Source organism: Sinocyclocheilus grahami, unplaced genomic scaffold (genome assembly GCF_001515645.1).
Source record: "Sinocyclocheilus grahami isolate Dianchi unplaced genomic scaffold, SAMN03320097.WGS_v1.1 scaffold758.1, whole genome shotgun sequence".
Classification (NCBI taxonomy): domain Eukaryota; kingdom Metazoa; phylum Chordata; class Actinopteri; order Cypriniformes; family Cyprinidae; genus Sinocyclocheilus; species Sinocyclocheilus grahami.
The window spans coordinates 221506-249313 of NW_015505937.1; the positions used below are offsets into that span (position 1 = coordinate 221506).

At 36.9% G+C, this 27808-nt stretch overlaps 1 protein-coding gene across 2 annotated transcripts in view; it reads left to right on the forward strand.

Moving 5' to 3' along the window:
• LOC107561119 (myosin phosphatase Rho-interacting protein-like) overlaps positions 1-27808 on the forward strand; it is a 29773-nt gene extending 1965 nt beyond the window's left edge. Inside the window, exons 2-9 of one of the 2 annotated variants that reach the window (XM_016245474.1) lie at positions 5894-5971; positions 7812-7877; positions 19928-20079; positions 20795-20879; positions 22429-22482; positions 23020-23203; positions 24629-25301; positions 27470-27808. In XM_016245474.1, coding sequence (XP_016100960.1) covers positions 5894-5971; positions 7812-7877; positions 19928-20079; positions 20795-20879; positions 22429-22482; positions 23020-23203; positions 24629-25301; positions 27470-27614 — 1437 coding nt within the window. In that variant the 3' untranslated portion in view covers positions 27615-27808. The remainder of the gene's footprint in view (positions 1-5893; positions 5972-7811; positions 7878-19927; positions 20080-20794; positions 20880-22428; positions 22483-23019; positions 23204-24628; positions 25302-27469) is intronic. The other variant, XM_016245475.1, reaches the window with a different exon arrangement.

A 27808-nucleotide genomic window follows, 5' to 3' on the forward strand; every position in this document is an offset into this window, starting at 1 on the left:
ATTACATGGGTATATAATGTGAATTTGACTATACTGAACCACCTTTTGACATTTTTACCTGAATTCCCCCTATTTGTGAAACTAGACCACAGGTTTATAACTAAGGCTGCGTTTACACTGGCAGAAAAAATCAAATTTTTTTGCCCACATCTGACACAGATCGGAATTTGATGCATGCGTGTAAACCCGAAAATTCACACGAGATCCGATTTTTTTCGCATCCGATCTGAGCCACTTTAAAATGTGGATTTTAATCGGATACATATCCGATATCTGGACATCCGACCTGCGTCTAAACACACATATCCGATTCCCCGCAGAACTCCCAATGCGAGGGCGACACGTCTGCCCATAAAGATAGCATTTTAATGCCGGAGAGCTGTATGCGCTCGCATTTTATAGAGATGGAAACTTTAAAAAAAAAATAGCATATTCAGGAGCTGGTTTTCAACCCCTGTCCCGTGAATTTTATTAATACAACAGCTTCGCTACTAAAAGCTACATTATTTTTCTTAGCAATGAGGTGATAACTTTCACTTGTTTGCAAGCTTCACACACTCTCTCTCTTTCTCTCTCTCTCTCGTTAATTCATTCAAATTCATACTTTATTTCACTAAAGAATTCTATCTCTAACGAGCAGTATAAAATAGCATACCAAATGAAAATGATCGTCGTTTTCCATTATTTATCCGTTCAGTCAGATTTTGAGCTGCAAAACATCCATGACAGCCGTTGTCCATGCTGGCAAATAATAGCTCAATGACCACTCGATGTGAATTATATAAATAATTTAATAGCACGGCCATTCAGAACCGGAGGGTCTACCATGTGTCTATAAAGCGATCACTCACAATAATTTTGGGTGGGAATTATGTAAACACAGATATCGGATACCGGTCGTGTCTAAATTGAATGTAAACAGACGTGCCAAAAAATCGGATATGGTCAAAAGATCGGATCTGTGCATTAAGACTTGCAGTGTAAACGCAGCCTAATAACATCTGTTTTTTCCACAGCATGTGCTTTGGAGTAGTGGTTAAATATCAGGGTTGCTTGAAAGGTTGTAGGTTCAAACCCTAGACAGGTTAATCCATTCTAATTACCATTACGGCTTTGATCGAGGCACTTACCCTCAGGTTACCCCTGGAGGACTGACCCGTTTCTGGTGAACTGCTGCTTTGGGTAAAGGTGTCAGCCAGACTAATTAGTGATTAGTAGTAATTAATGATGTCGTTTAGCAGATGCACATTGTAGTTAAGTGACGTGCTTCAAGCTGCTGCACTCGTTGTTTAGAAGATTTAAACTGGTCGTCTAGTTTTGCATGGCTAAAAATCTGGGCTGGTAATTAAAAGGTTGTGGGTTCGAACCCATCACCATTGTGACCTTGATCAAGTCCAAGAGGACTGACCCTGTTTGGGTAGAAGTGTCTGCTAATTTACTAATTAGTTGCATAGTTTAGTGTTATTTCACCAGCTGTAGACCCAAGATACGTGTCATATCGGAGCTTTATACTATTTTAAGCTTTATTCCAACTCCATTACAGTTTTACGGTAAGGCCACACGCAGATACAGGGGGGGTTTCCAGACTGTATTCTTCAAAATTACCACACACAGCTGGGTCTCGGCTATATTACTAAGTGACGTGGCCTCCGTTTGCCATCTGTCTCACTGTATAGGTTGGATTGTTATCAAAGAATAAAGTGATGAAGCAAAGAAAGACTGAATATTTGGACGTGGAAGCAAGTGCTTGTGTCTTTGAATGTGAGAGAGAAATCCAGAGAAATGAGCCTCAAAGCGGCACAGAAGTCTTTTTTTAGAAAGCACTTAGAAATTGAGTTGACAGTGAAGTGAATCAGGACTTTAGTACCTGTTAAGGCAGTCAGAGTCATATGTTAAGAGTCTTATCCTCCTATTTGTGGATCTTACGTTTTTTAGAAGTTCAGATTTGCAGTCATAACCTTCCCAGTGAATTTATTTTGTATTTAATTCTTATTTCTTCTGTCTTCTTGCTCTAAAGAAACCCATTTTACTTCTGTGATGTGATGTATTTCTAAATAAATCCGAGATATTTAATTAGAAAAAAGGGACGGCTTAATTTTATCCATTGAGAACTGATTAGGTGGTGCAAATGTCTCTCAATTACAGGTGTTTGAGTTAAGGAAAGGAAAGTTATGTTTTTGTTTTTGGTGTTTTAGTGTCATGTAAAAATGTTACAAATATGAAAAATGTAATGGCAAAACAAGAATAAAGTTGTCAAATTTTAAGCATAGTGAAAACTATGAGAATGAAGTCAGAAATGCAAGCTCAAATACTCAAAATATTTTGAGTCCAAATAAAGTCATCATATGATTAAAGTTGTAATTTTGAGAATCAAGTCAAAATTGCAAGAATAAAGTCATAGCAATACAAGGTTAAAGTTAATGTTTTGAATATAAAGTCAAAACTGAGAATAAAAAATCATAAATAAATTCCTAGCGTTACAAGGTTAAAATCGCAACATTTTGAGAATGAAGTCAAAAATGCGAAAATAAATTAATAGTATTATGAGGATACAGTTGATGCAGTACAAGATTGAAGTCATAATATTTTGAGAAGGAAGTAGTATATTGTGTGTTTAAAGGCACAATATGTAAGATTTTTTTATTAAAATATCCAAAAACCAATAGAACAGTGTTATATATTTTGCTGACTTGTGTATTTGCACTATCCCAAATGTTTCGAAGAATGTTTAAATCCAGAGAAATAAGCAATTTTAACTTGTGAAACGGAGCGTGTCCATAGTGTCATTGTGTCGCCTGCCAATGACGTCATAACCCCTCGATTTCCGTTTTGTTTTGTAGAAAACATGGAAACACCAAAGACGCTTTAATATGTTGTGCGTTTTAATAGACCGGTGACGACCGCACAGAGTAGCTTTATAACAGAACTTTCAAACATATCTAGTATGATAAAACAGCTCTGCTTTACCCCACATACTCACAACCGGAAGCAGCGGAAGTGCTCGACTGTGGCATAATAAAAGCTCTGCTGCTTTACCCCACATACGCACAACCGGAAGCAGCGGAAGCGCTCGACTGTGGCATAATAAAAGCTCTGCTGCTTTACCCCACATACGCACAACCGGAAGCAGCGGAAGTGCTCGACTGTGGCATAATAAAAGCTCTGCTGCTTTACCCCACATATGCACGACCGGAAGCAGCGGAAGTGCTCGACTGTGGCATAATAAAAGCTCCGCTGCTTTCGAGCCTTGTGTCACGCTCGTTCAGCGCCTCGTTTCGCTTCGACGGCTTTCAGCCTCACCCTGCTTCATACTACTACGTTAATAAATCATTAGCTCATCCATGAACATGATTTCTGCCCGAGTCCTGTCGGATCGCATCAGCTGTGAGGATGAAGACCACAACTCCCATGAATCCACACTCAGCCACTGCCTCATCAAACTACACCTTTGCTTCTTTGTTTATTATGAATACGTGCCCTCCAGTGGCGAAAATGACATATGTATTTTATAATATAAAAACCCACAATAGTAGGAGAAAGGGCATCATTATTACAATGAATAGAATGCCTCTTGGACTTGTGCAATATACTACTTCATTCTCAAAATATTCATATTACATATAAATTTATTCATATTGCAACTTTATTCTACTAATACTACAACTTTCTTCTAATATTATGACTTCTCAGTAATATTATGACATCTCAGCATATTACGCCTCTAATCTCTAAGTCAGTTTTGATTTTATCTTGACATAATTATTTCCAGAGTCCAGAGTTTTATGCATACTTTCACTTAAATGCACAGTTTGATTCAGATGTAGAAACCGACAACAACATCCTAGCATCATGCATTGCTTGGCAAACATTGCTCACATTGTCATCAGAAAATACAAAACCCTATGCTAGCTGTTGTTGTTCAGGTGTACGGCGCACGAGGCCGTCATAATGATTCAGGGCTGTCGTTCTGTCAGACGTCAATATACCCGTCTCTCTCTCCCTCTTTCTGTCTCGCTGCAGTTGGTCAGGTTTTTCCGAGTTGTTCATTCCACACATATTTATGTCCATGCTTTTTGTCATGCTATTAGAATCCACCCTCCCCCTTGACGCACACACACACACACACACACACACAGACACACACACACACACACTCTGTGAGACAGTCGGCGCTCAGTTCTGCTGTTATGAGAGAAAAAGGGGGGCTGTAAAAATAAACAGAACAAACTTTAACCATTGAAGAGGAAAATCTGGCCTACATTAGCCCTTCTCTCTTTCTCTTTCTCTCTCTCTCTCTCTCTCTCTCTCTCTCTCTGTCTCTCTCTGCGTCCCTGTCCGCTCCTCATCACTGATTTCCCAGAGCACAGAGTCTCCCATTAGCAGGAGATCAGGAGAAACTAGATTTGCATTTCCTGAAGGAAAAGCATAGTCTTAAACTTGTAGGTACGTTTCATTTTCATCAGACTGTAGCAAGCACAGTTCAGTACGTCATTGTTATATATATAGTATATTTTGAATGCTGAGCTTAAGTTTACAAAAATCTGACTGAAATTATGCACATGCTCTTTAATTTGTTAGGTTTAATTAATTGCATAAGTTTAATATTTAGGGTTATTTTTGGAAGGGTCAGTACAGTGAAGCCGTGCAAGAACTAGAAGAATGAATTTCACTTTTGTCTTGTGCCTCTTGCACTTGATCTGAGGAGTCTTACTTTTTTCTAACGTTTTTCTTTTGCTCAGACTTTTTCACGGGCCATCGTTCAAGTTGTCAAACCGACATTCCTTTAACCAGACGATAAACTGGCATTCATTCGCTCGCTCTTTCTTTTCCATACCTCAGGAGAGGAAAATTAACTCGGATCTCTTTAATTTCGAATTTGTTTCTCCTAGACAGACAGAAGTCTCTTGCTTCTCAGAAGTTTCTCCTGAGAAAAAAAAAGACACTTATAATCTCATGTTTCTCCTCTGGAGTTTCAAAAGAGATTTCAACTAACTGGGCGAGATTAGCCAAAAAAAATAAAAATGCAATCAAACTTGACCTATTATTTTATAGCTTTATACTTTCTTTATATCAACTATGGTCTCATTTGTTTCTCTTTTCTATTTTAGGAGAAACAAAAAAACAAGTTGGTACTAAAATGAAACTTATCTGAGATCTCCAGTAAGTCTGCTGAGCTTTGGAAGAGAAACCTTAATTTTCCCCTAGCGTTTCATTTTTCTCTCATGCGTGCTTTCTTTGAGGTCTCTGTAATATTACAAATCCGTCTGTCGGCACTTTGTTGTGCAGTCACAGGAGGTTCACATGCAGAGATGTTATTCCTGTTTTGGTGTTTTTCTGTGGCATGTTTCTTTAAAGGTGAAACGTGCTTTTCAATGTTAAAATACTTTATCATATCCCAGTGTGATGATCAGAGTTTTTCTGACTATAGGAGAGAAGTCTGTTCCACATTGCAGACAAAAAGAGACCATCTGACTGACATTTAAAGCGACCAACCACAGTTTGTTTTTTATGTGCATATACAGTGGGTACGGAAAGTATTCAGACCCCCTTACATTTTTCACTCTTTGTTATATTGCAGCCATTTGCTAAAATCATTTAAGTTAATTTTTTTTCCTCATTAATGTACACACAGCACCCCATATTGACAGAAAAACACAGAATTGTTGACATTTTTGCAGATTTATTAAAAAAGAAAAACTGAAATATCACATGGTCCTAAGTATTCAGACCCTTTGCTCAGTATTTAGTAGAAGCACCCTTTTGAACTAATACAGCCATGAGTCTTTTTGGGAAATTTATCTAAAATATCTAAAAAATATATATATAAAAAAAAAATGGTCAGTTGTCTTGAATCATGGTCTCATTGTTCTTACACGTGTGTTGCATGTTTCAGGCAAAACCCATCTATGGTGGATGGCTGCTCCTGGCACCTGAAGGAACAAACTTTGACAATCCTCTGCACAGATCACGGGTTCGTATAATTGCACTGCATATGGATTATAATTCAGCTGTGCGCTTTTTACCTAGCAAATTCATTTTGGCAAAACTATTTAAGAAAAACTATTTTTAGAAACATTCCAGAATGTGCTGTTCAGTCAAGTTTAGTTCTCACCTGCATTAATAGAGCAAATATCATGGAAGTCCAGGTCCATATTTCACACACACACACATATATATATATATAATCACACACACACACACACACATATATATATAATCACACACACACACATGTCATTGGGTCTCTGGGACCTCGGACCTAAAAAAGTTAACCTTAAGTCTTAAACATGAGGGTTAAATTATAATCGTTAGTGCGGTTTAATATATTCAAGAACATACTAGATGTCATGCATAATATTTAATGCAACAAAGGACTAGGGCCCTCATTTATCAACAGTGAGTACGCACAGATGTGTGCATAATGAGTGCGTAAGAAAAGTTCACGCAAAGTGTGGGATCTATCAACTTGTACTTACACATAGGAATGTGTGTAAATGTAAGCACAACTCTGAGCATGCTTACGTAGAGAATCTAGTGGTAGAATGGCCATACTACAAAAAGAAAGTGCTGCCGCATGTGTCCTGTGTCTTTTAACTGCAAATACTCAATTAATAATTTCATATTGCAAGCTAAACATTTGCACAATTAGTGTGAAAAGCTATAAATGAGAGTTGGGAAGTCGATTGGAAATGTAGTTATATGGTCATGGCTGATCTCGCTTTGCTGGAAGATTTGGCGAACCATGCGCTGCACAGAGAACGCGTTTTTTTTCTGATCTGTTTAGTGAGAGCACAGAATGACTTCCCGCTTTCTTTGCCATGACTTCGGTGAGGACGTATACGTTCACGTGATAATAAAGGGAGGTGTTGTCACTATATATGGTTCATTGGAGGCATTTCTGAATGCAAATGACCATGAACATGAACGAGCATGGTGCTTAAGAACATGTGGGATTTATCAACAATCATTACTTACTGGTGTGCACGTTTGATAAATACAGATTTTTCTGTACTTACACACATTTTAAATTTCATTCGTAGGACAAAATATAGAACCTTTTCTATGCACTCTTGATAAATGAGGGCCCAGAATTGTTTCTCTATTATCACATATTGTGTGTGAGTGAAGAGATTGCTGCTTTTCTGTGTGTATGTGAGTGTGCGTGTTTACTGTACAGTATGTGTGCTTGTTAAGGGACGAACGAGTCAAGTGTGTGTGTGTGTTTGAGGGGGCCGTGGAGTCGCTGACTCATTCTCATTCTCTCTCAAGCTGAATTTGTGAGAAACAGCCGGAGAGGGAGTTTGTGGGATTGGAAACGATTCGACAGCAAACAGGAAATCACAGATTGACAAGCAAGATGGAAAGATGATAAAAATAACCCAAAGTATATGTAGTATATACAAGTATGTTCATGTAGGATGTGGTGGTCAAACAAATGGCTATTGCTAATCTCGAAAAATCAATAAATATATAAAATGCATTTTAATGACACTGACAAAATTGTGTATACAATATAGTGTGTTTGTAAATAAAATTAATTATTACAAAATATTTACCCCAAATGCACATATTTGAAAACAGAAAATGTTTATTAATTGAGGAAAATGCCAGTTTACAGTAACAGGAAGTTACCACTTCTGTAAATCAGTCATGCAGGTACCATATCAGTCAGCCTGCCTGATGATATATACATTATAATTTGTATACACTGGCCCTAAAAAGCTATTTAGACACTTAAGTCAGACTTAAAACGCTTTCCAGATCTAAAACATCAATTTTCACTCATGGAATCTCAATTTCTTCTCTTTCAGAAATGGCAGAGGCGTTTTTTCCTTCTGTATGAACATGGACTCCTGCGTTACGCGCTGGATGACATGGTGAGTGTGTACTATTCTCATACGGTTGTATTCTCATACTGTGTACTTGTTGCCATGTTTCTGTCTGCAGTATGTCGGCGGCTCTGTGTGGACAGACCTTCAGGGTGCTTATGTTGCTGCCTGTCTGTTGTATGTTGTGGGTGTTTGTATATGCATTGTTAGGTATAATATGGCTGGATTCAGGGATTCATGGTGCATAATCGTGACAGTGAACATGATGTTCCTAATAGCATACTACTACATTTAGTGCACAACTTTAGTTGGATTTTTACTGCAGTTGACAGTATTTTTTTTTCATTTAATATTTTGAAGGATATGCAATATTCCGGTTAAATACAGGTTCAGCTTGTCCTTATCTTTCTTTAAAAAAGTCAAAATCTGGGTTACAGTGGATGTGAATGGGGCCAATATTTAGAGGTATTAAAATGTGAAGCTCTTAGTTTTATAAAAGCACCTAAAATGAATTTTCCTGTGTATTATTTGAACTGTCAAATCATTCTTGTCATTTTATGGTCGTTTTAGGTGTTTGTTTTTTTTTTACAAAAAATTATGTTAATGTTTTGTGGATGTGATATTGAAACATTGATTACTTAAATGTTACAGATTGTCCATTCCACCATTGTAAGTGCTTCACTGTAAACCAGATTATTCCTTTTTTTTTTTTTTTTAAGATGAAGTCATTTTTTATGTTAATTAACTCCACAAATGCGATTGATTGAGCTTAACTTGTACTAAACCAAGAATATTCCTTATCTTCTTGGCAATGATAGCTGAAATGATGGATCTTCTGACTGAAAAAGCATTTCATTTAGGCCATTTCAGATCAAATAACTCAGTCCTAAGGTATATATAGAATATGATTAAAAGGCTTTCATATACAGAGGTGTATTTTTAGCTGATGACTGTGCGGTTCCTCTTCGTCTGTTCGCTCATCTCATTCGCTTCTCTTTCATCTCTCTTTCTCTCGGAGAGGAGGAGGGAAGTGAGTGATGGACGTATAAAGAGCAGCATAAAGGATGAAAAGCCGTTTGGCTTCATTTGTATTCATGCGTGTTTGTGATAGTTATTAAGCACCACTTCAGCCCACTCGTGATCGTGAGTTCTTTTGTGTGTGTGTGTTTGTTTACATAAGTGTGTGTCTGGAACTACATGAACATAAAGTCCGTCATTACTGAACGCAGGAAGGCCAGGTCTGACCCGGCTTGAGTGATGTTGATGATGATGATGATGATGATCTCTATGTGAGTATGCGTGTGGGTGGGTGAAGCGGCGCTACATCCGAAAGCTACCCACAATCCATCTGTGCCCACTTCCCTCATACACTCAGACATCCAGGAACAGAGATGAATGTACACATTACTGGGGTTTCTCGTTCTGGAGAAGCGCTTGCAGCAGAGAGAGAAAAAAGGACAAATAAGAAGTATTTGACAAGGGAGTGATAATATTCTCTTGTAGATACGGACTGTAGTCAGATGCCGTGTTTAACTTGACACAACTGAAATGAGGCTGTGATTGATGGACATTGCAGTCAGTTGCTTGTACTGTTTCTTAGGTCATGTCTAATTTTGGGAAAGACGAAAGTGAATGGTGACCAGTGGCCAGTGCTGGGTAGATTACTGACAAATTGTAGGATAGTCCATTACTGATTGCAAATTACATGACTAAAATTGTAGTTAGTAACGTAATCCATTACATTACACATTTTAAGTAATATAATCTGACTACTTCTAGATTACTTTTGACCTTAGTCGTTTACCACATTATTTAAATAGCATAATCTTGTTTTAAAATAGAAAATATATTCTATTTGTTTTTAGTAACAACATTATAGTGCATTAAACATGACATTACATCAAGGTTTAATGAAAAGCTAGTAATCAGTGAAATCATAAAAATGTTAAATAAAAAATTTTCATTTGTTACGTGAACCTGCAAATGTGAAAAAAAAACGAGTTACCTTAAAATCTTGAAGTAAATATATTAAGTGAAAGATGTTCGGCTGACAAAAAAAAGTTTTGGAATCCCTGCATTACATAAGAGTAAAGTGAATTTGTGCATTTAATGTGTTTTCAATGTAATGCAATTGTAATTAGGGTTGCAAAAGGGTGGAAAATTTCTGGAAACGTTCCAAAAAAAAATCCTGGAAGGTTTCCGAAATTTACTGGAAATTTTCCACCTTTTTGCAACCCTAATTGTAATATGTCATCATGTAATTAATATGAAGTAAATCTAGTCTGATTACAAGTATGTAGGGGATAAACGGATTGTAGTTGATCATTTGCACGTTTCTAAATCTTGTCAGTTTAAACAATCAAGAGTCGGTCTTAAAGGGGCAGCAGCCTATAAAAACCTGCTGCTGTCTGTGTCATTAATGTTAATCACACAACAAAATACAGCTTTAACAAAGATTTAATCTATATTTAATTTATACAGTGAACACTGTGCAGTGTTATTTTACACTTAATTACATTTCTGTACCTGAAAACTAATGTTAGACTTTTTGTTTGTAACTTTGTTTTATCTATGCTTGTAATTTGTTTATTTGTTCTTATTTTATTACTGACTGTTCAAAAAATGTTTGACCTTTATTAGTTACGCTACTAGTTTTTGCTGTGGTATCAAATAAATATTTAAAGTGTTCTTTAAATAATAAAGAAAAATGACCCGATCTGTGATTCAAAATCTGTAACATGATCCGAACTCTGAGTTTTGTGATCCGTTGCACCCTTACTCTCTTGACTTGTTATTTGAAGAAAAAATACAATCATAGAAGTTTTCGATCATGCTGATTTGTCCACAATGAATTTCAGCCGATGTCTTTTTTTATTTGGGCTAGTTAAATTCATCTTGGGCTACCAGGGATTTAAAAAAATTTTTTTTTAGCCATGATTAAAGCATCAAAGAAAGCAGTCCATGTGACTTGTAAACTATATCCCAGATCTTCTGAAGCCATATTACTGATATGCGTAAGGAACAGACACTAAAGTTACTATTCACTGAAAATCTTGCTTGACAGCTGATTACTTGGAAGACATTGGCTTCCACATTCGTATTCCATAGAAGAAAGTCATATGGGTATTCAAAGAGATGAAGATGTGTAAATGTTGACAGGGTTTTCATTTTAGGGTGAACTATTACTTTACACGCAAACATGTAGTCAGAGATGTTAGTTTAGTAACATTTTTACAGATTGGGCAATTAATGAGTTAATTATAGTTTGTGAGTCCTTTTGAGTGATTCATGAAAAGATTTCGAAGACTTTATGAGTCATTTGTTTGTGAATCAGTCCACAGTGGTTGCGCTGTATTTTTGTTTTTGACAATGCAATAGAGCAATGTGCTTACTAATATATATATATATATATATATATATAAAATATTACCCACTCACACACTATATATATATATATATATATATATATATATAGTGTGTGTGTGTGTATACTGTATACTATATACCAGAAAACAATTTAAAACCGTTTTTGGTAATTGAAACTAAGCTGAAGTAAAAGAAAATAAAACTATCAGATGCAAAACCTAAATGAAAATGAGAAATGTTGCATTGCCAACAAAAAAATGACATTTTAAACTGAAGTACTAAATAAAACTGAATAGAAATAAGATTAAACTACACTAAAAGTAATTAAAATGACAAACACATTAAACAAAATTACTAAAACAAACTAAAATTAAAAATGGAAATAAAAAGTTAAAAACATTAATAAATACTGTAATAGCACACAAATAATATTAAAATAACACTGATAGAGTCTTTGGTTTTTCACTTTTTATCACTTTTAATTCAGACTAACAACACTGCGATTTGTTACACACACACACACACTCACACTCACAGACCCACTTGAAATGCTTTCTAATGCAGATGATTTTGACGTGTGAGTGTGTGTTGATGTCATCAGCAGGGTTTTCATTGTATCGGTCCCATCAGAAACAGGTGCTGTAGTGGATGAAATGGTTTTGTGAGAGGTCAGGATGTCTGGTGTTGACTGGACGCCTAATGCTTGAACACGTTTAGAGTCTCACGCTATATTTAGAGCTGCTCTTCAGCATGTGTTTCTATAATGACCACTCAAACCCTACTATATAGAATGTAGTGTAGCGGTGAATATTACAAAACATGTCTAGAAAACCCCAAAATCTACAAAAAAATAAGCATTAAGGCTTATTCAGGCTTATTTAAGACCATCAAGGCTTATTCAGAACATTAAAGGAAGAATTCGGTCATTGTTTAATCACCTTCATGTCTTTCCAAACCCACATTCTTCAGCAGAACACAAAAGAAGATATTTTGAAAAAATGTCTGTGTTTTTGTCTGTACAGAGGAAGTTCTGTGATTTAAAATCTGTAATATGATCCGAACTGTGAGATTTATGATCAGTTGCACCCCTGCTTTTTTGACTTGTTGTTTGAAGATAAAATATAATCACTGAAGTTTTTTTTTAATGCTAGTGCTAGTTGACTAAATAAATGGTAACATTTTACAGTAAGGTCCCATTAGTTACTTAATGCATTATCTATCACTATCTAACAAAGAGCAACACATTTCTTACAGTATTTATTAATCTTTGTTAACATTATTTAATAAAAAAATACAACTATTCATTGTTAGTTCATGTTAGATGAGCTCCATTAAATAATATTAACAGATACATATATGATTTTAATGATGTATTAGTAAATGTCTAAATGTACATTTAAGTAAGATTAATAAATGCTTTAAAAGTATTATTCATGTTAACTGCTGTAGTTAACAAATGTTAACCTTATTGTAAAGTGTTACCAAATAAACATTCAACATGTAAAATGTACGGTCTTTTCTGGTAAACTGACCCAATATATGGATTTTCACATTTCAACAGGAAATACAACAACACGAGAGAAAAAAACATTTTAAAGGGGTCATATGATGTTGCTAAAAAAAGAACATTATTTTGTGTATTTGGTGTAATGAAATGTGTTTATGCAGTTTAAGGTTAAAAAAACAGATTATTTTCCACATACTGTACATTATTGTTTCTCCTCTATGCCCCGCCGTTCTGAAATGCGTCGATTTTTACAAAGCTCATTGTTCTGAAAAGCGAGGTGTGCTGTGATTGGCCAGCTATCCAGTGCGTTGTGATTGGCCGAATACCTCAAGCGTGTGACGGAAATGTTACGCCCCTCACATACTGTTGATGCCGTGTCCCGGCGTGACGAGACAAAACCAATAAAACCCATTATAAACGAGGCATTTGTTGCATCCAGTGGGGACATAATTACTGATTATAATGTCTTATACTGTCTTTTTACATGTTGCGTTGCATCGCGCCGCGTAAACATAAAACCATATCTGCATTTGTGATCGGAGAAACAATAAACAACAAGAGCTACTCTACACTGATCAAAACTCGCGTTTGAATCGTCAGTGGCAAATTCTTTAAATAGGAAAGCATACTTGCAGGCTGTGAGTCAGCATTATTTATCAGCATTGTAGTCTACTCTCCCAGGATCAGTAAACAGTCCTCGTCCTCCATAAAATGCGTTGCACACATCTGAATATTTGGGTTAAACTGTTCTGGAACAGTGTTGTAAATACAACTTAAACACTGATTTCTAGTCGTGTCCTCTTTTGGAAGACCAAACAAAGTAGTTTCGCTTTCACAATGAAACACACAGCGTCTCCACGACATGGCGGCAGCAGCAACAATACTACAAACCCCAAAATCTACAAAAAAATAAGCATTAAGGCTTATTCAGGCTTATTTAAGACCATCAAGGCTTATTCAGAACATTAAAGGAAGAATTCGGTCATTGTTTAATCACCTTCATGTCTTTCCAAACCCACATTCTTCAGCAGAACACAAAAGAAGATATTTTGAAAAAATGTCTGTGTTTTTGTCTGTACAGAGGAAGTTCTGTGATTTAAAATCTGTAATATGATCCGAACTGTGAGATTTATGATCAGTTGCACCCCTGCTTTTTTGACTTGTTGTTTGAAGATAAAATATAATCACTGAAGTTTTTTTTAATGCTAGTGCTAGTTGACTAAATAAATGGTAACATTTTACAGTAAGGTCCCATTAGTTACTTAATGCATTATCTATCACTATCTAATAAAGAGCAACACATTTCTTACAGTATTTATTAATCTTTGTTAATATTATTTAATAAAAAAATACAACTATTCATTGTTAGTTCATGTTAGATGAGCTCCATTAAATAATATTAACAGATACATATATGATTTTAATGATGTATTAGTAAATGTCTAAATGTACATTTAAGTAAGATTAATAAATGCTTTAAAAGTATTATTCATGTTAACTGCTGTAGTTAACAAATGTTAACCTTATTGTAAAGTGTTACCAAATAAACATTCAACATGTAAAATGTACAGTCTTTTCTGGTAAACTGACCCAATATATGGATTTTCACATTTCAACAGGAAATACAACAACACGAGAGAAAAGTAAAGGGGTCATATGATGTTGCTAAAAAAAGAACATTATTTTGTGTATTTGGTGTAATGAAATGTGTTTATGCAGTTTAAGGTTAAAAAAACAGATTATTTTCCACATACTGTACATTATTGTTTCTCCTCTATGCCCCGCCGTTCTGAAATGCGTCGATTTTTACAAAGCTCATTGTTCTGAAAAGCGAGGTGTGCTGTGATTGGCCAGCTATCCAGTGCGTTGTGATTGGCCGAATACCTCAAGCGTGTGACGGAAATGTTACGCCCCTCACATACTGTTGATGTCGTGTCCCGGCGTGACGAGACAAAACCAATAAAACCCATTATAAACGAGGCATTTGTTGCATCCAGTGGAGACATAATTACGGATTATAATGTCTTATACTGTCTTTTTACGCGTTGCGTTGCATCGCGCCGCGTAAACATAAAACCATATCTGCATTTGTGATCGGAGAAACAATAAACAACAAGAGCTACTCTACACTGATCAAAACTCGCGTTTGAATCGTCAGTGGCAAATTCTTTAAATAGGAAAGCATACTTGCAGGCTGTGAGTCAGCATTATTTATCAGCATTGTAGTCTACTCTCCCAGGATCAGGAAACAGTCCTCCATAAAATGTGCTGCACACATCTGAATATTTGGGTTGAAGTGTTCTGGAACAGTGTTGTAAATACAACTTAACCACTGATTTCTAGTCGTGTCCTCTTTTGGAAGACCAAACAAAGTAGTTTCGCTTTAGGTCCCATTAGTTACTTAATGCATTATCTATCACTATCTAACAAAGAGCAACACATTTCTTACAGTATTTATTAATCTTTGTTAACATTATTTAATAAAAAAATACAACTATTCATTGTTAGTTCATGTTAGATGAGCTCCATTAAATAATATTAACAGATACATATATGATTTTAATGATGTATTAGTAAATGTCTAAATGTACATTTAAGTAAGATTAATAAATGCTTTAAAAGTATTATTCATGTTAACTGCTGTAGTTAACAAATGTTAACCTTATTGTAAAGTGTTACCAAATAAACATTCAACATGTAAAATGTACGGTCTTTTCTGGTAAACTGACCCAATATATGGATTTTCACATTTCAACAGGAAATACAACAACACGAGAGAAAAAAACATTTTAAAGGGGTCATATGATGTTGCTAAAAAAAGAACATTATTTTGTGTATTTGGTGTAATGAAATGTGTTTATGCAGTTTAAGGTTAAAAAAACAGATTATTTTCCACATACTGTACATTATTGTTTCTCCTCTATGCCCCGCCGTTCTGAAATGCGTCGATTTTTACAAAGCTCATCGTTCTAAAAAAGCGAGGTGCGTTGTGATTGGCCGAATACCTCAAGCGTGTGACAGAAATGTTACGCCCCTCAACATATTGTGATGATGCCCTGTCCAGGCGGAGTGATGATTCAAAAACATGAAAACCCATTATAAACGAGGCATTTGTTGCATCCAGTGGGGACATAATTACTGATTATAATGTCTTATACTGTCTTTTTACATGTTGCGTTGCATCGCGCCGCGTAAACATAAAACCATATCTGCATTTGTGATCGGAGAAACAATAAACAACAAGAGCTACTCTACACTGATCAAAACTCGCGTTTGAATCGTCAGTGGCAAATTCTTTAAATAGGAAAGCATACTTGCAGGCTGTGAGTCAGCATTATTTATCAGCATTGTAGTCTACTCTCCCAGGATCAGTAAACAGTCCTCGTCCTCCATAAAATGCGTTGCACACATCTGAATATTTGGGTTAAACTGTTCTGGAACAGTGTTGTAAATACAACTTAAACACTGATTTCTAGTCGTGTCCTCTTTTGGAAGACCAAACAAAGTAGTTTCGCTTTCACAACGAAACACACAGCGTCTCCACGACATGGCGGCAGCAACAATACTACAGCGAGAATAAAAGTTACGCCTTCTTTCTTTGCGTGAAGATTTGGGTGGCGTTATGCAAATCTTGCCACACAGTGACGTAGATATGTGGGGGGGTGTTTAAACGAGGCGTTTTAGGAGGGCGTGAACGAGTCTTAACTTTTATAAAGAATATCTCTTTGTGTTTGAGACTTTAGTCTTTGCAACTTTAGGGACCTTATCTATGCACGAACAGCTTGTAACACTCCAAAGAGAAAGGAAAACTTGAAATCGCATCATATGACCCCTTTAATTGGACTTTAAAGTGAAAATTAAATTGTAATTTATAATGTGAAACATGATATTCAATTGAAAAAATTTTGGATGGTGCTTTAGTATTATTTTGTGGCTTCCATATTGATATATGCAATGAATTGTCAGTAATTTCATGAATTAATCAGCATGTTACATAATTAATTCAACTGCATTTATAAAATCAGTTGACAGCCTTTCCTATATCATCGTCTCATTCACCTTCCTCTTCCTCTGCTGTCCGCCCCCGTTGGACTTAGAGCCACGAGAAAGAGAGAGACGTGTAGGAGGAAAGAACAGAATGGGAGGAAGATTACAACAGAAGCCTGGCTGCTATTTTCAGACCAGTTGCATCTGTGTATAAATGCATGCGTGTGTTGTGATAAAACGGCCAGTTATTGAACGTACATGCTGTAATGCATGCTCTCAGCGACCCGGTTCACCAGAATCGTCCCCTGATGCTGACCTGTGGGCCAGTTGAGGGTTAAAGCAGTGGGCATGGGTTTCACACAGATTCAGCAGTCTCTTTGTGTTGCTTAAAACGCTCAGTCAGTCGGGCAGCGTTCCCAGAGGCACTTCTTTAAAGCCAATGGGATGCAGAACAGCACTAGAGGAGTTTTAATGAGATTTATCATCATCACAATGTTCCCACTTCATTCGTATGTCTTTCTTTTCCTAGTCTATTAACCATTTAGATCAGAGATTTCCAAACTGGGGTTTGCAAGCTGATGAAAAGCAGATTATTCATTAAAATGATTTAATAACCTTTATGTAACACTTTATTTTAAAAATCAATTCTCACTATTAACTAGCTTTAATATTTCTAGAATATTGGCTGTTCATTAGTACTTATTAAAGGGCCCATATTGTCAAAACTGAAATTTCCTGGCTTTTTTCACGATAAATGAGGTCTAGGGGCTATTTAACTACCATATACGTTTCCACAGTAAAATGCACACAGCCTGCTTAAAGTAGCTGTGATTTTTCACGAACCGTTGTGACTTCCGTAAAAAGTTGACTTCAGAACTACACAGTCACCGCCTTCAGTCACCACCCCGAGCACCACCCACCGTCCCACTCTCCTTTTGCCAAACCCCCAGACAACATCGCGTCCATGCCATTGCTGAGCAACAACAACACGGAAACATGTCGAAAAGGTTAACTTTAACCACGAAACCAGATCGGCCGACCTGTAATGTTACACTCTCACTCAAAGGATGGACGATCTGACAGGATTGTTACTATGAGGTGGATCACATCTAACGTGTATAGTAACACATCTCACCGTGTCTATCTAGTCATGATGAAGATGTATATACATTTCAATTTCAGCAGGCAACTATTTTTACAGCTACATTATTGTTCCAGCCACAATTAATCACAACAATGTATATACAATTACAAATTATTATATATAACTCATCAGTTTGTTGTTTTACACACATGCACACAGAGATTATTTCATACACAACATAGTCGTGAGATGCAAGAAACATAGACATATGGCAAGAAATCTGTAGACGCGCCCATAACAACAAAAGACAATACTTTATTGAACCTTTTCTGATAATTTAAAATTAATTTAAAAACTCTTGTATGATCATTAAACATGAAGTTTTAATGAACTTATTAATGGACTACATAGAATATGTATATTTTTAAATTAATTTGTTAAACTCCAGGACCACATATACTTTCAAATGCGGTTTCAGATCTAAATGTCACTTTTTTTTTTCCCCCTCTCTCTCTTTTTTTAAATTTTTTATTATGTAGGACCAAAATGAGCACAGGTTGTGGATGAACGAGTTCAGTGCTGGTTAGTTATATGGAACTAGTCTGGCAGTAAATAGAGGGCAGAAGTCAAACACAATATTTGAGCTCGAGGAACTTTGATCTGCAAATATGATTCACAGAAAACAAATCAGTCTGTAATAAAATGTTGTTGTTGACTTTGAAGATAAACAGTTCAATGTATGTTGTGAAGAGTATTTTAGAATAATAAATGAAAATGCTCAATCTGAACATATGTCATGATAAATATGTAAATACATGAAGCAGTTGATTTCACTCTGAAAACCAGAAAGCAAGCAGCTGATAGATGTTAGGTTTGGTTAGGCCACATGTTAAGAGGTTTTTCTGGCTGTGAGTGAACGCTGCTGGGATGATTACAGGGACTAAAACCCCCCACCGTCTTTTAAAAATGGATGATGTCTCTTTTAGGGAACTTGAATTTCTCCCATGATGACTCGGCAGCCTTATCTGCACCTCCGCTGTCATCACTCAGACGTGTCGACATGGTGTCATCAGTGGTATTAAAACAAACAAACTCGTTCAACAGCGGCACCGAAGTGAAACACGGTAAACAAGCGATTAAAAGGAAGCTGGAAACTCAACTTTGGAAAAGAAAACGCCTGTTTTTTTCAGGGTTTTGTGTTGTTCGTCTTTCCAAATTTCTGATGAGTATGTGTGTGTTGCTTGGTCACTGTTTCTGTGTGTCAGTCTTTCCTGTTGAAAGAGTTATTGTGTGTGTGTGTGTGTGTATGCTGACTGCACAACAAAGAAGGAATTTTGCAACTCGTCATGAACAGGAAGTAAAATATCGAGAGATGTTGTGAAAGACGGTGAGAGAGAAACTTGGATGAGATTGTCGGAGGAGGTTCGTCAGGGAATGACAGAAATACAGGGAGAATGAACCAGTTTGTGGTGTTTTTGTGGTGTGTGTTTGAGGGAGGTCATGTGCCGCACGTTTACACAAACACACGTTTACTTAGCTACCTAAATGAGCACGTAGCATAGAATTCTGTTGATTTGCTATTAAGCCAATTATAATAAGATTTAACCTAACCATAATTCTAAACGAATATGCTCTCTTTTTAAATGTAATTCATTAATCATTCCTCAAACTAAACCCAAGTAAACACACATCTTGTCTGACTTTGTCAAATGATGAATTGGAGATTTTGTCGTTGTTGAGGCTTTTTGTACAAAACATTATTCATGACAATATTTATTTAGACATACTTGGTGATTAAAATCAGACATAACACACGTGATTGAATATATTTAGTTTGAACTGCAGTTCAAAAGTCAGCTTTAATGTTTTTGAACGCTCACTAAGGCTGCATTTATTTGATTAAAAATACAGAAAAATGGTGAAATATTATTACAATTTAAAAGAACCATTTTCTATTTGAATATATTTTAAAATGTAATTTATTTCTGTGATCAAAGCTGGATTTTTAGCATCATTACTCCAGTCTTCAGTGTCACACGGTCCTTTAGAAATCATTCTGATAAGCTGCTTAAGAAACATTTATGATTATTATCAATGCTTAAAACTCATAATTTTGTGTTGATGGATCTACTCGTGTGTGTGTGTGTGTTTCAGGCCAGCACTCTTCCACAGGGCACCATAAACCTGAATCAGTGTGTGGATGTTGTGGACGGTGAGAGCCGGACGGGGCAGAAACACTCGCTGTGCATCTGCACACCGGACAAAGACCATTACATACGTGCTGAGAGCAAAGAGATCATACATGGGTGAGTCACACACACATGAGGAATCATTCATTCATATCCCACAGTTTATCATAAGATATTTTTACAACTCTCTAATGTTTATGTGCAGTTTAACACGATACGGTATTGATGTGATGAACTTCTGAGGGACAAAAATTTACATTTAACATCCCACAATTAATTATGTTTTATTTATGTTTTACGGGTCCCTTTCATTTCTGCATGCACATTCTCGCTTTGAACTATTGGAGATTTTATTGTTACTTAGATGCATTTAATCATTAACATTTACTCATTTAGCAGACGCTTTTATCCAAAGTGACTTACAAATGTGGAATATCACAAGCAATTTGTCATTGAGCCATCAGTATCACTTGCTTGATGTAAGGACTTGCTATTTTGCTGCGTAATGGATTAATTTATAAGGCTTACAGTTAAGAATATAACAGCAAAATATTAGTTAAATATGAGATGTCAAAACTAGCATTTACTAGTTTTTATTTTATTAACGTCATGATCCTAATTGAAAGGACAATTTGTGTTTATCTCCTTTGTTCATCCGGTAAAGCTTGATATGGGTTTGGTTTTAGACATAATAAGTGAATTAATGACTAATGTGATCACTCACTGATTGTAATTATTGAAATACACTCATTACAGACAATATAATTAGATAAGCAATTACTAACTAATTGGTGTTTTGAAATAATTCCCAAGCGTTTGTTTGTGTCTTAAGGTGGCAGGAGGCACTGATGGTGTTCCCACGAACCAACAAACAAAACCAGAAGAAGAAACGGAAAGTGGAAACCCCAACGCCACAGGTACACGTATATACAGATCCACCAACTCGAGAGGTTTTAAAAGAACAATTTCACCCCCAGATTAATCATTTAGTCACTTAAAATCAGTTTAAAAGTTTCAGTTTTAGCTTTAACTAGCTTAACCAGCAAGCATTTTCATCAGTAAATCACTGGCTAATTTGTCCTGGTGAACTGTATGGTTTTGTTAGTCCTCCAGCTAAACCAGCACTAGACCAGAATTACTGTTCCATCTATTAGAGTTTGGAATCAGCGTCCTCGTCTGGATGTAACTGATGTGTGTTTGAGTTTTGCCGTGCAAAGCATGAGATTTGTCTTTATTCTTGAACTACAATTACAAACTTACACGCACATACACACTTACATGCAAAACCTCGCAAAGTACTGCATTTTGGTGAATGACTGCAAAAATAATTTACTCTGGAATCTGAAGGTGTTTCTTCATCTTCATGCACAGGTAGCTCAGAAAAACCCTTATTTCTAGTCCTTAGATAAGATGGTTTATTGGCTAGTGTTTTGTTCTACCAAGCAGGATTTAGTGACATAGGTCTGCTTGGAAAACCAGTACACAAATTAGGGGAAACGTTTATCCTATCAATTTCTCTATATACTATATATATATAAATACATTTTTTTTTTTACTTTTTTTTTTCTAGCTATATTATAGGTTTTGATTTAAATAATTTTTTAGAACAAACAAGCTTTTAACTCATATTTATATATAAATATATTTTATACTATTTTTGATTAATATATTTTATGACCATTTTATATTCTTGAATATTTAAAAAATATAAATATGTCCAAGTTTGTATTATTTTTAGGGCTGGGCAAGTTAACACGTTATCGCGTTAATGCATTAATTAATTAACGTCGACAATTATTTTATTGCGCATTAACAGTTTTTTATTATTATTATTATTATTATGAAAACCCATTGCTCACTGGCACTGAATTCACATACAGACAAGCCAGGGGTCACAGGAGGGGTGGGATGTTGATCAGTACTTGCTTGGGATGGGTGTCATGACGCATCTCAACCAATGAGAGCATTTGTGGAGGGCCTAAGACTGCAGGCCCAGCTGAACCGCGCTCTAGGCCACCTCTTCCAACCGAGCCAGGGACGGCTAAACTAACCACTCCCGAGTCAAACGAACCGGGCTTTGGGGGTCAAACGCGCTCGGGCACAGTTAAGTTAGCATAGTGTGAGTACACCCTTATTCTCCCGCATCCCGCACACACGAGTCTCTACCTGCCTGCACCCGCACTCGCCCATCAAGTGTTGTCCCGCGCCGCTCTCTGTTGCATTGACATTTGACAAAAAACATTTATGATATTCTTTGAAATTTTTATTATTATTATTATTATTATTTTTTACATTTTATTTTTTCTCAGCCATTTTTTCTAACAATATTTTGTCTTTTTTTGGTTATTGTTTATTTTATTGCTCAGTCCTCTAATTAATACATTAATGAAGTGTTTTAAACGGACAATGTTTTTATCGTTAGGATTGGTTTACTCTGATCTGACCTCATGACCTGTGTTTTGTCAGGCTGCTGATCTGCTAACAGGTCGTTGTTCCCAGCAGAACATCAATGGGTTTATTGTAAGTCCAGAACCAGCATGATCCAACCAGTCAGAGTGCAGCACAGGATCTGATCAATACATGAATTCCGGGTGTTTTTGGAGATCAACTGATTGGCAGGAATTTGAACCTCATCGTAATTTGTCCAGTAAATGATTCTCATGTGTGTGCTTCTGCTGGGATGCTGGGTGGCTCACGCAGGCGTGTGCGTGTTTGGTTTCATGCAGAAAAATGCGCTGAGTGACTTTATGATTTAATCAAAAAGGTATTACTGGGCGGTCAGGTGGAAACAGGAAAGACACAGACTCTAATCTGCGAGTGTGTGTTTAGTGTGGGGTGTGGTGCTGAGAGTAAATCAGCGTGTGTATGAAATCATGGCACAATAGCTCATTTGTTATCAGCCTGCAAGTTTAGACAGTTACATTCGTGTGTGTATCTGTCTGCACACACACATACACAGGTGTTTTTGACATCAAAGAGCTCTTTGTTCTTGAGTACGGGTTAGTTAAATATTATGCTTGTCTGTATGTCTCTCTCTTTCTTTCTCTCTGTGTTCAGGAACCAGGTCCTGCGAAGGTGACGGTCACCAGTACCAGCAGCAGCAGCAGTATGGTGTGTCTCCCCAGCACTATAGCTCAAGCAGAGCGAGTGCCATCCACCAGGGCCACCCTGTGGCAGGAGGAAACATGGAGTCGAGCCACTTTACCCACAAGCTGCAGCACCGGCAGCCTGAGTCAGCTGGGTACCAACACTCAGAATTCATTAGAAACTAACAAAAACAAGGTTATGACATGCTGTGTGAACCTGGCTGCCAAACATTAAGCCGACACAATTTTGAAATCCACAAAATACATTTTAAATGTAAATGTGAAAATTAGAACGGAAACATTCTATACACTCAAGTATGCGTGTTCAAACAGCCACTCGCCACACCTTAGCGACTTCATAGCAACCACCCACAACACTGTAGCATACAGTGCAACAGTCAAGTTCCAAAAGTAAAAATCCCATTCATTTTCTCTATAGGAGAATTGATATGTAACTTTATAAACCTTTAAAGACAGACCCACTGTGAGCTAAAAGTTTGTTGTTTGTTGAAGACATCAGTCTGCATTATTTAAATAATCATGTTAAACAGCAAAATTCCTAGTGTAAAAGTGCATTACCCATGATTCTGCCACCAATCAGAGAATTAAAACAAGGAAAATGCACCGGAAAAAAAACTCTTAAGCACCAGTCCACTCCCTGCAAATTGCATAATCAGTCTACTTAAATATTTGTATATATATATATGTGCATATTTTGCAATAAATGTAAAATATGTTTTCTAAATACACAATCAACATGTTTTACATTTATCTATCGATTGTCATTCACAGTGCCTCATGGGATTGTAGTTCTTTCCCTGATTAAAGTTCACATTCTTGTGCCATTTTATCCAGTACTTTTTTTTGGGCTTCAAATCAAAGTTTGTACTGTTGTGATTTATGGCTAGTTGGTTCTGTTCATGGCTTATAACTCTTAAACAAAGAGTTTTACAAAAAACCCTATGGGAGAAATGAATGAGAAAAATGCTTCTTGAACCAAGGCCTCTGAAAAGGTGGGCAGACACTGTTGCATTTTGTTGTGGTGTTAAGTTTTGGTCATATTTTCTTCATAAAATCTGCGGCGTCACATGCCATGTTCAATACATGTGATTATAAAAGTGATTTACATCACCAGAAAAACTGGCTTTTTGATCTTGGCCAAATGTCCACTTGATCACTTGACCTCAGATTTCTGGGTAAACACATTAAACGAAAAGAACATTTAATTACATTTGCTCACTGCCCTCACAAAAACCACAGTAACCAACATTTCCGACAAAATACTACAGTGATTGTTACCTCAATAAAATTGCGGTAACCTGCTGTTTGTCACCAGTCTTGTTATTAAACTAAATGACAGATTTTGAAAACGTCTTACACTGGTTTGAAAGAGATCCCAGATTCATTTAGTATGATTTTGCAGTAGTAACTAGGTATTTTGGCAGCTGTAATGTTACCATGGTGTACAGGTGCATCTCAATAAATTAGAATGTCGTGGAAAAGTTCATTTATTTCAGTAATTCAACTCAAATTGTGAAACAAGGTACCGACTGTGATTTTTCATTCTTTCTCGTGCTCAGATTCAGGAAACGCAAGTGTTGGTCGTAAGCCACGGGTGGAGAGTGGATATTTTTCGCTGGAAAAATCCAAACCTGAAGAAGACGAAGAACGACAGCATCATCGCCAGCAGGAGCAAGAGCCTTCGCCACCACCACAGCAGCATCTGCTTTCTTCCTCCTCTTCCTCTCGCTCCAGGTATCTCTCCTTTGATCACGAGCTCTTCAGCTCTCCAATCAGCTCACACAAACACACGTCACATGACCCACACAGCGCTGCTAGCACACAGACTTACGGCATTGCACATAACGCCTGTGCTCACAAACACAACGCACAGAGACCCAGCAAATCAGAGGAGCACGTTCTAGCGCTGGATTCCCCGCCCTCGTCGGATGCAACTCTCTGTCCCCTTCCCAGCCCAGACCGGCTCTCCAGTCCAAACTCGCATGCAAACGTCCTCCCATCGTCCCTGTCTTCCTCTCAGAGCTCTTTAGACTCTGAGCAGAGTCCGGAGAGCCGTGTGGGCAGGGCGGGGCGAGGTGGGCAGGGTTACGCCGCCCTGGCGGATGTGCCCCGGGCGCGGAGACTCAGTCACCGGGATGCGTACCGATCCAGTCAGAAACGGCAGGAGCTGCGAGCACGCACGAGGAGCCCGGGCAGGGAGGAAGTGGAACGGCTGTTCGGACGTGAACGAAGGTGATGACCTGGTTACATTCACACGCAAAGGCTCTGTTTCAAACCCTATCTTCTTAGACAGCATCTTTATTTGATTTGAAAAACTCTACATGGGTGACAGCTCTTGTAATTGGCACGCTTATGGCTGGGACACACCAGACCGACTTCAAAGAACTAGATACATTAAGAACTAGATACTAACTAGATACAAAGAACTGCAAACTAAAACGTGCGTTCTGCGCCTGCGTGAGAGGAATTGGCTGTCTATATTAGCAGCTATCAATAGTAAATATTCGTCATTCAAAAAGGAGAACCCGAAACTAGGATATACGAGATATACACAGATAGACGAAACGTAAACAAAGCACCGCTTGCTCAACATTTTGAATATCTGTTATGTTGATAACTTTCTTCATTTTAAGCACCTCATGTTGTTATGAAAATATTCACATATTGGAATGATCACGTAAGAACATTAGAACAGCCTTCTGTCTGTTCTGTTTACTTGCTAGTTTTCATCACTTTTGTTTTAATTCTCGGGCACTGACTCCTTCACTAAACTGAACATCCAATCAGAGTTCTCACTCGCCCCGACGCCGATTCAACATGTTGAATTGGGCAAACTACCGCCAACGTGAGCCCGACGAGTGGAACACACCAAACAAACTAGCCTTACAGACGCTCACCGACGGCTGACCAATTGGCTTGGTGTGTCCCGGCCTTTAAACAGCACTTAAAAGACGTTCAGTTGATTCCAGTAGCCTGGTATTCTAAGCCTCCTGTATCATTTGAGACACAAATTTCAAAGGCTTCTAAATGATCAACATGATATACTGCACCAAATTGCACGTTTATTCAGTTTGGACTTCTGAATAAAATCCAGGTGTTTTTTGCTCCATTTTCTTTTATATCCTACTATATGAGCCATAAAAGCTTGATCTATCAAATATATAAACACGTATGCACACTTGTATTTTTTTTAGTTTTTTTTTAAAGGTTCAATTAACTGTTCCATTAATTTTTTTTTATATTATAGGCTTTACAGGGTTAATAATAGACATTAATATCATTAACGAATAACATTAATAATATTATCATCAATAATATTTTTAAATAATAATATCAATATTTCATACTAATATCAATGATATTTTTAAATATTAAAATAAATAAAATGAATATTAACAAGTAATATTATAGCAAAATTACCACTAATAGCATAGTCTACTCAAATACTTGGTTAAATCATTCATTTTTAAATGACATGTATTTTTTAATCCGTTCTGAATACATTTTTTTATTTTGCTCTGTGTATTCCAATAGAAGAAATGAGGAAGAAATTAATTGTGTTATTAACATGTAGTTAAGTTAATTACTTGATGCTCTAATTGGCACAAAAATACGCAGCACACCCAAATATGTGGTGAAGTTGTGTTTAGAGTCCATCTGTATTTTTCAGTGGCGTTAAAGTGTATAATCATCATATAATTTAATTTATGCGAAAGGATACTGTATCTATTATTGGTACTGTGCTTATGATGCCTAAAAATGCTGTCTAGGTAGATAAGTCATTAGAGTTTGTACCAGAGCCAATGACACACACATTCTACTTAAATATACATGCATTTAAATTGCCGAAATGAAGTGTTTGTTAAGAGACGTTCATGTTTTATAGCCTCATTAGCCTAGTTCATAGTCTGATTGTAATTGAGGAGAGACAGTTCTGAACAGGGAACTAAAGATAAACACAATCTGCTCGGTTCAATCCGAGCCAACACACCTGCTGTGTTTACGTCTCAGAGCGAGCATGAAGGTTATATCTCCACCTGCTGGAGCCGGCAGGAAAAAGCTGTCAGTGACACTCAGGACCAGCAAGTTCAGAAACTGAGAAGCAGGGAGGATGCGCTGCTAACTGTCTAAGCTAATGCTGTGCCTTTAGCACCCAGAATCATGACATTCATCTCATTCTTGCAGCTTTAGCGCCACCTAGTGAACACTGTGTAGAACTGAACTTTCAGTCTAATCTCTCTTCCATTTTGTTGGAATCTCAATGCAGTCCTGAATGCTGTGCCGTTCAGTTCTGTGTCTGTGATTAAAATGTTCTGCACTGTTTTCCTCTCATTTTTTTCTCTCTCTCTCTCATGCTCTGTTTTTGCTTTTTATTTGATCTGTTTCTTCTCTTTTTTCAGGGATTCTTCTGAAACTCTGCACTTCCTGCCCTGTGCCGCGCGCCCTGCCACGCCCACTGACACGCCCACTGCTTACTTTCATTCCACCTGCTGGGGCCAAACTATAACACACACACACACACACATCTCAGAATCAGAGACATAAAAACTAAGGCTTTTTTCACACCGCAAGCAGCACATATTTATTTTGGCCACCTAAGCAGCACAGTGATGCATAGATGATTTAGCAGTTTATAGCCTGACCTTGGGGTTTAAGTTCCATTTTGCTGAGATTTGTACCATTTAAATGTAAATGTGATTATGTAAATTAGATTTAGGATACTTTTATAATAATAATTC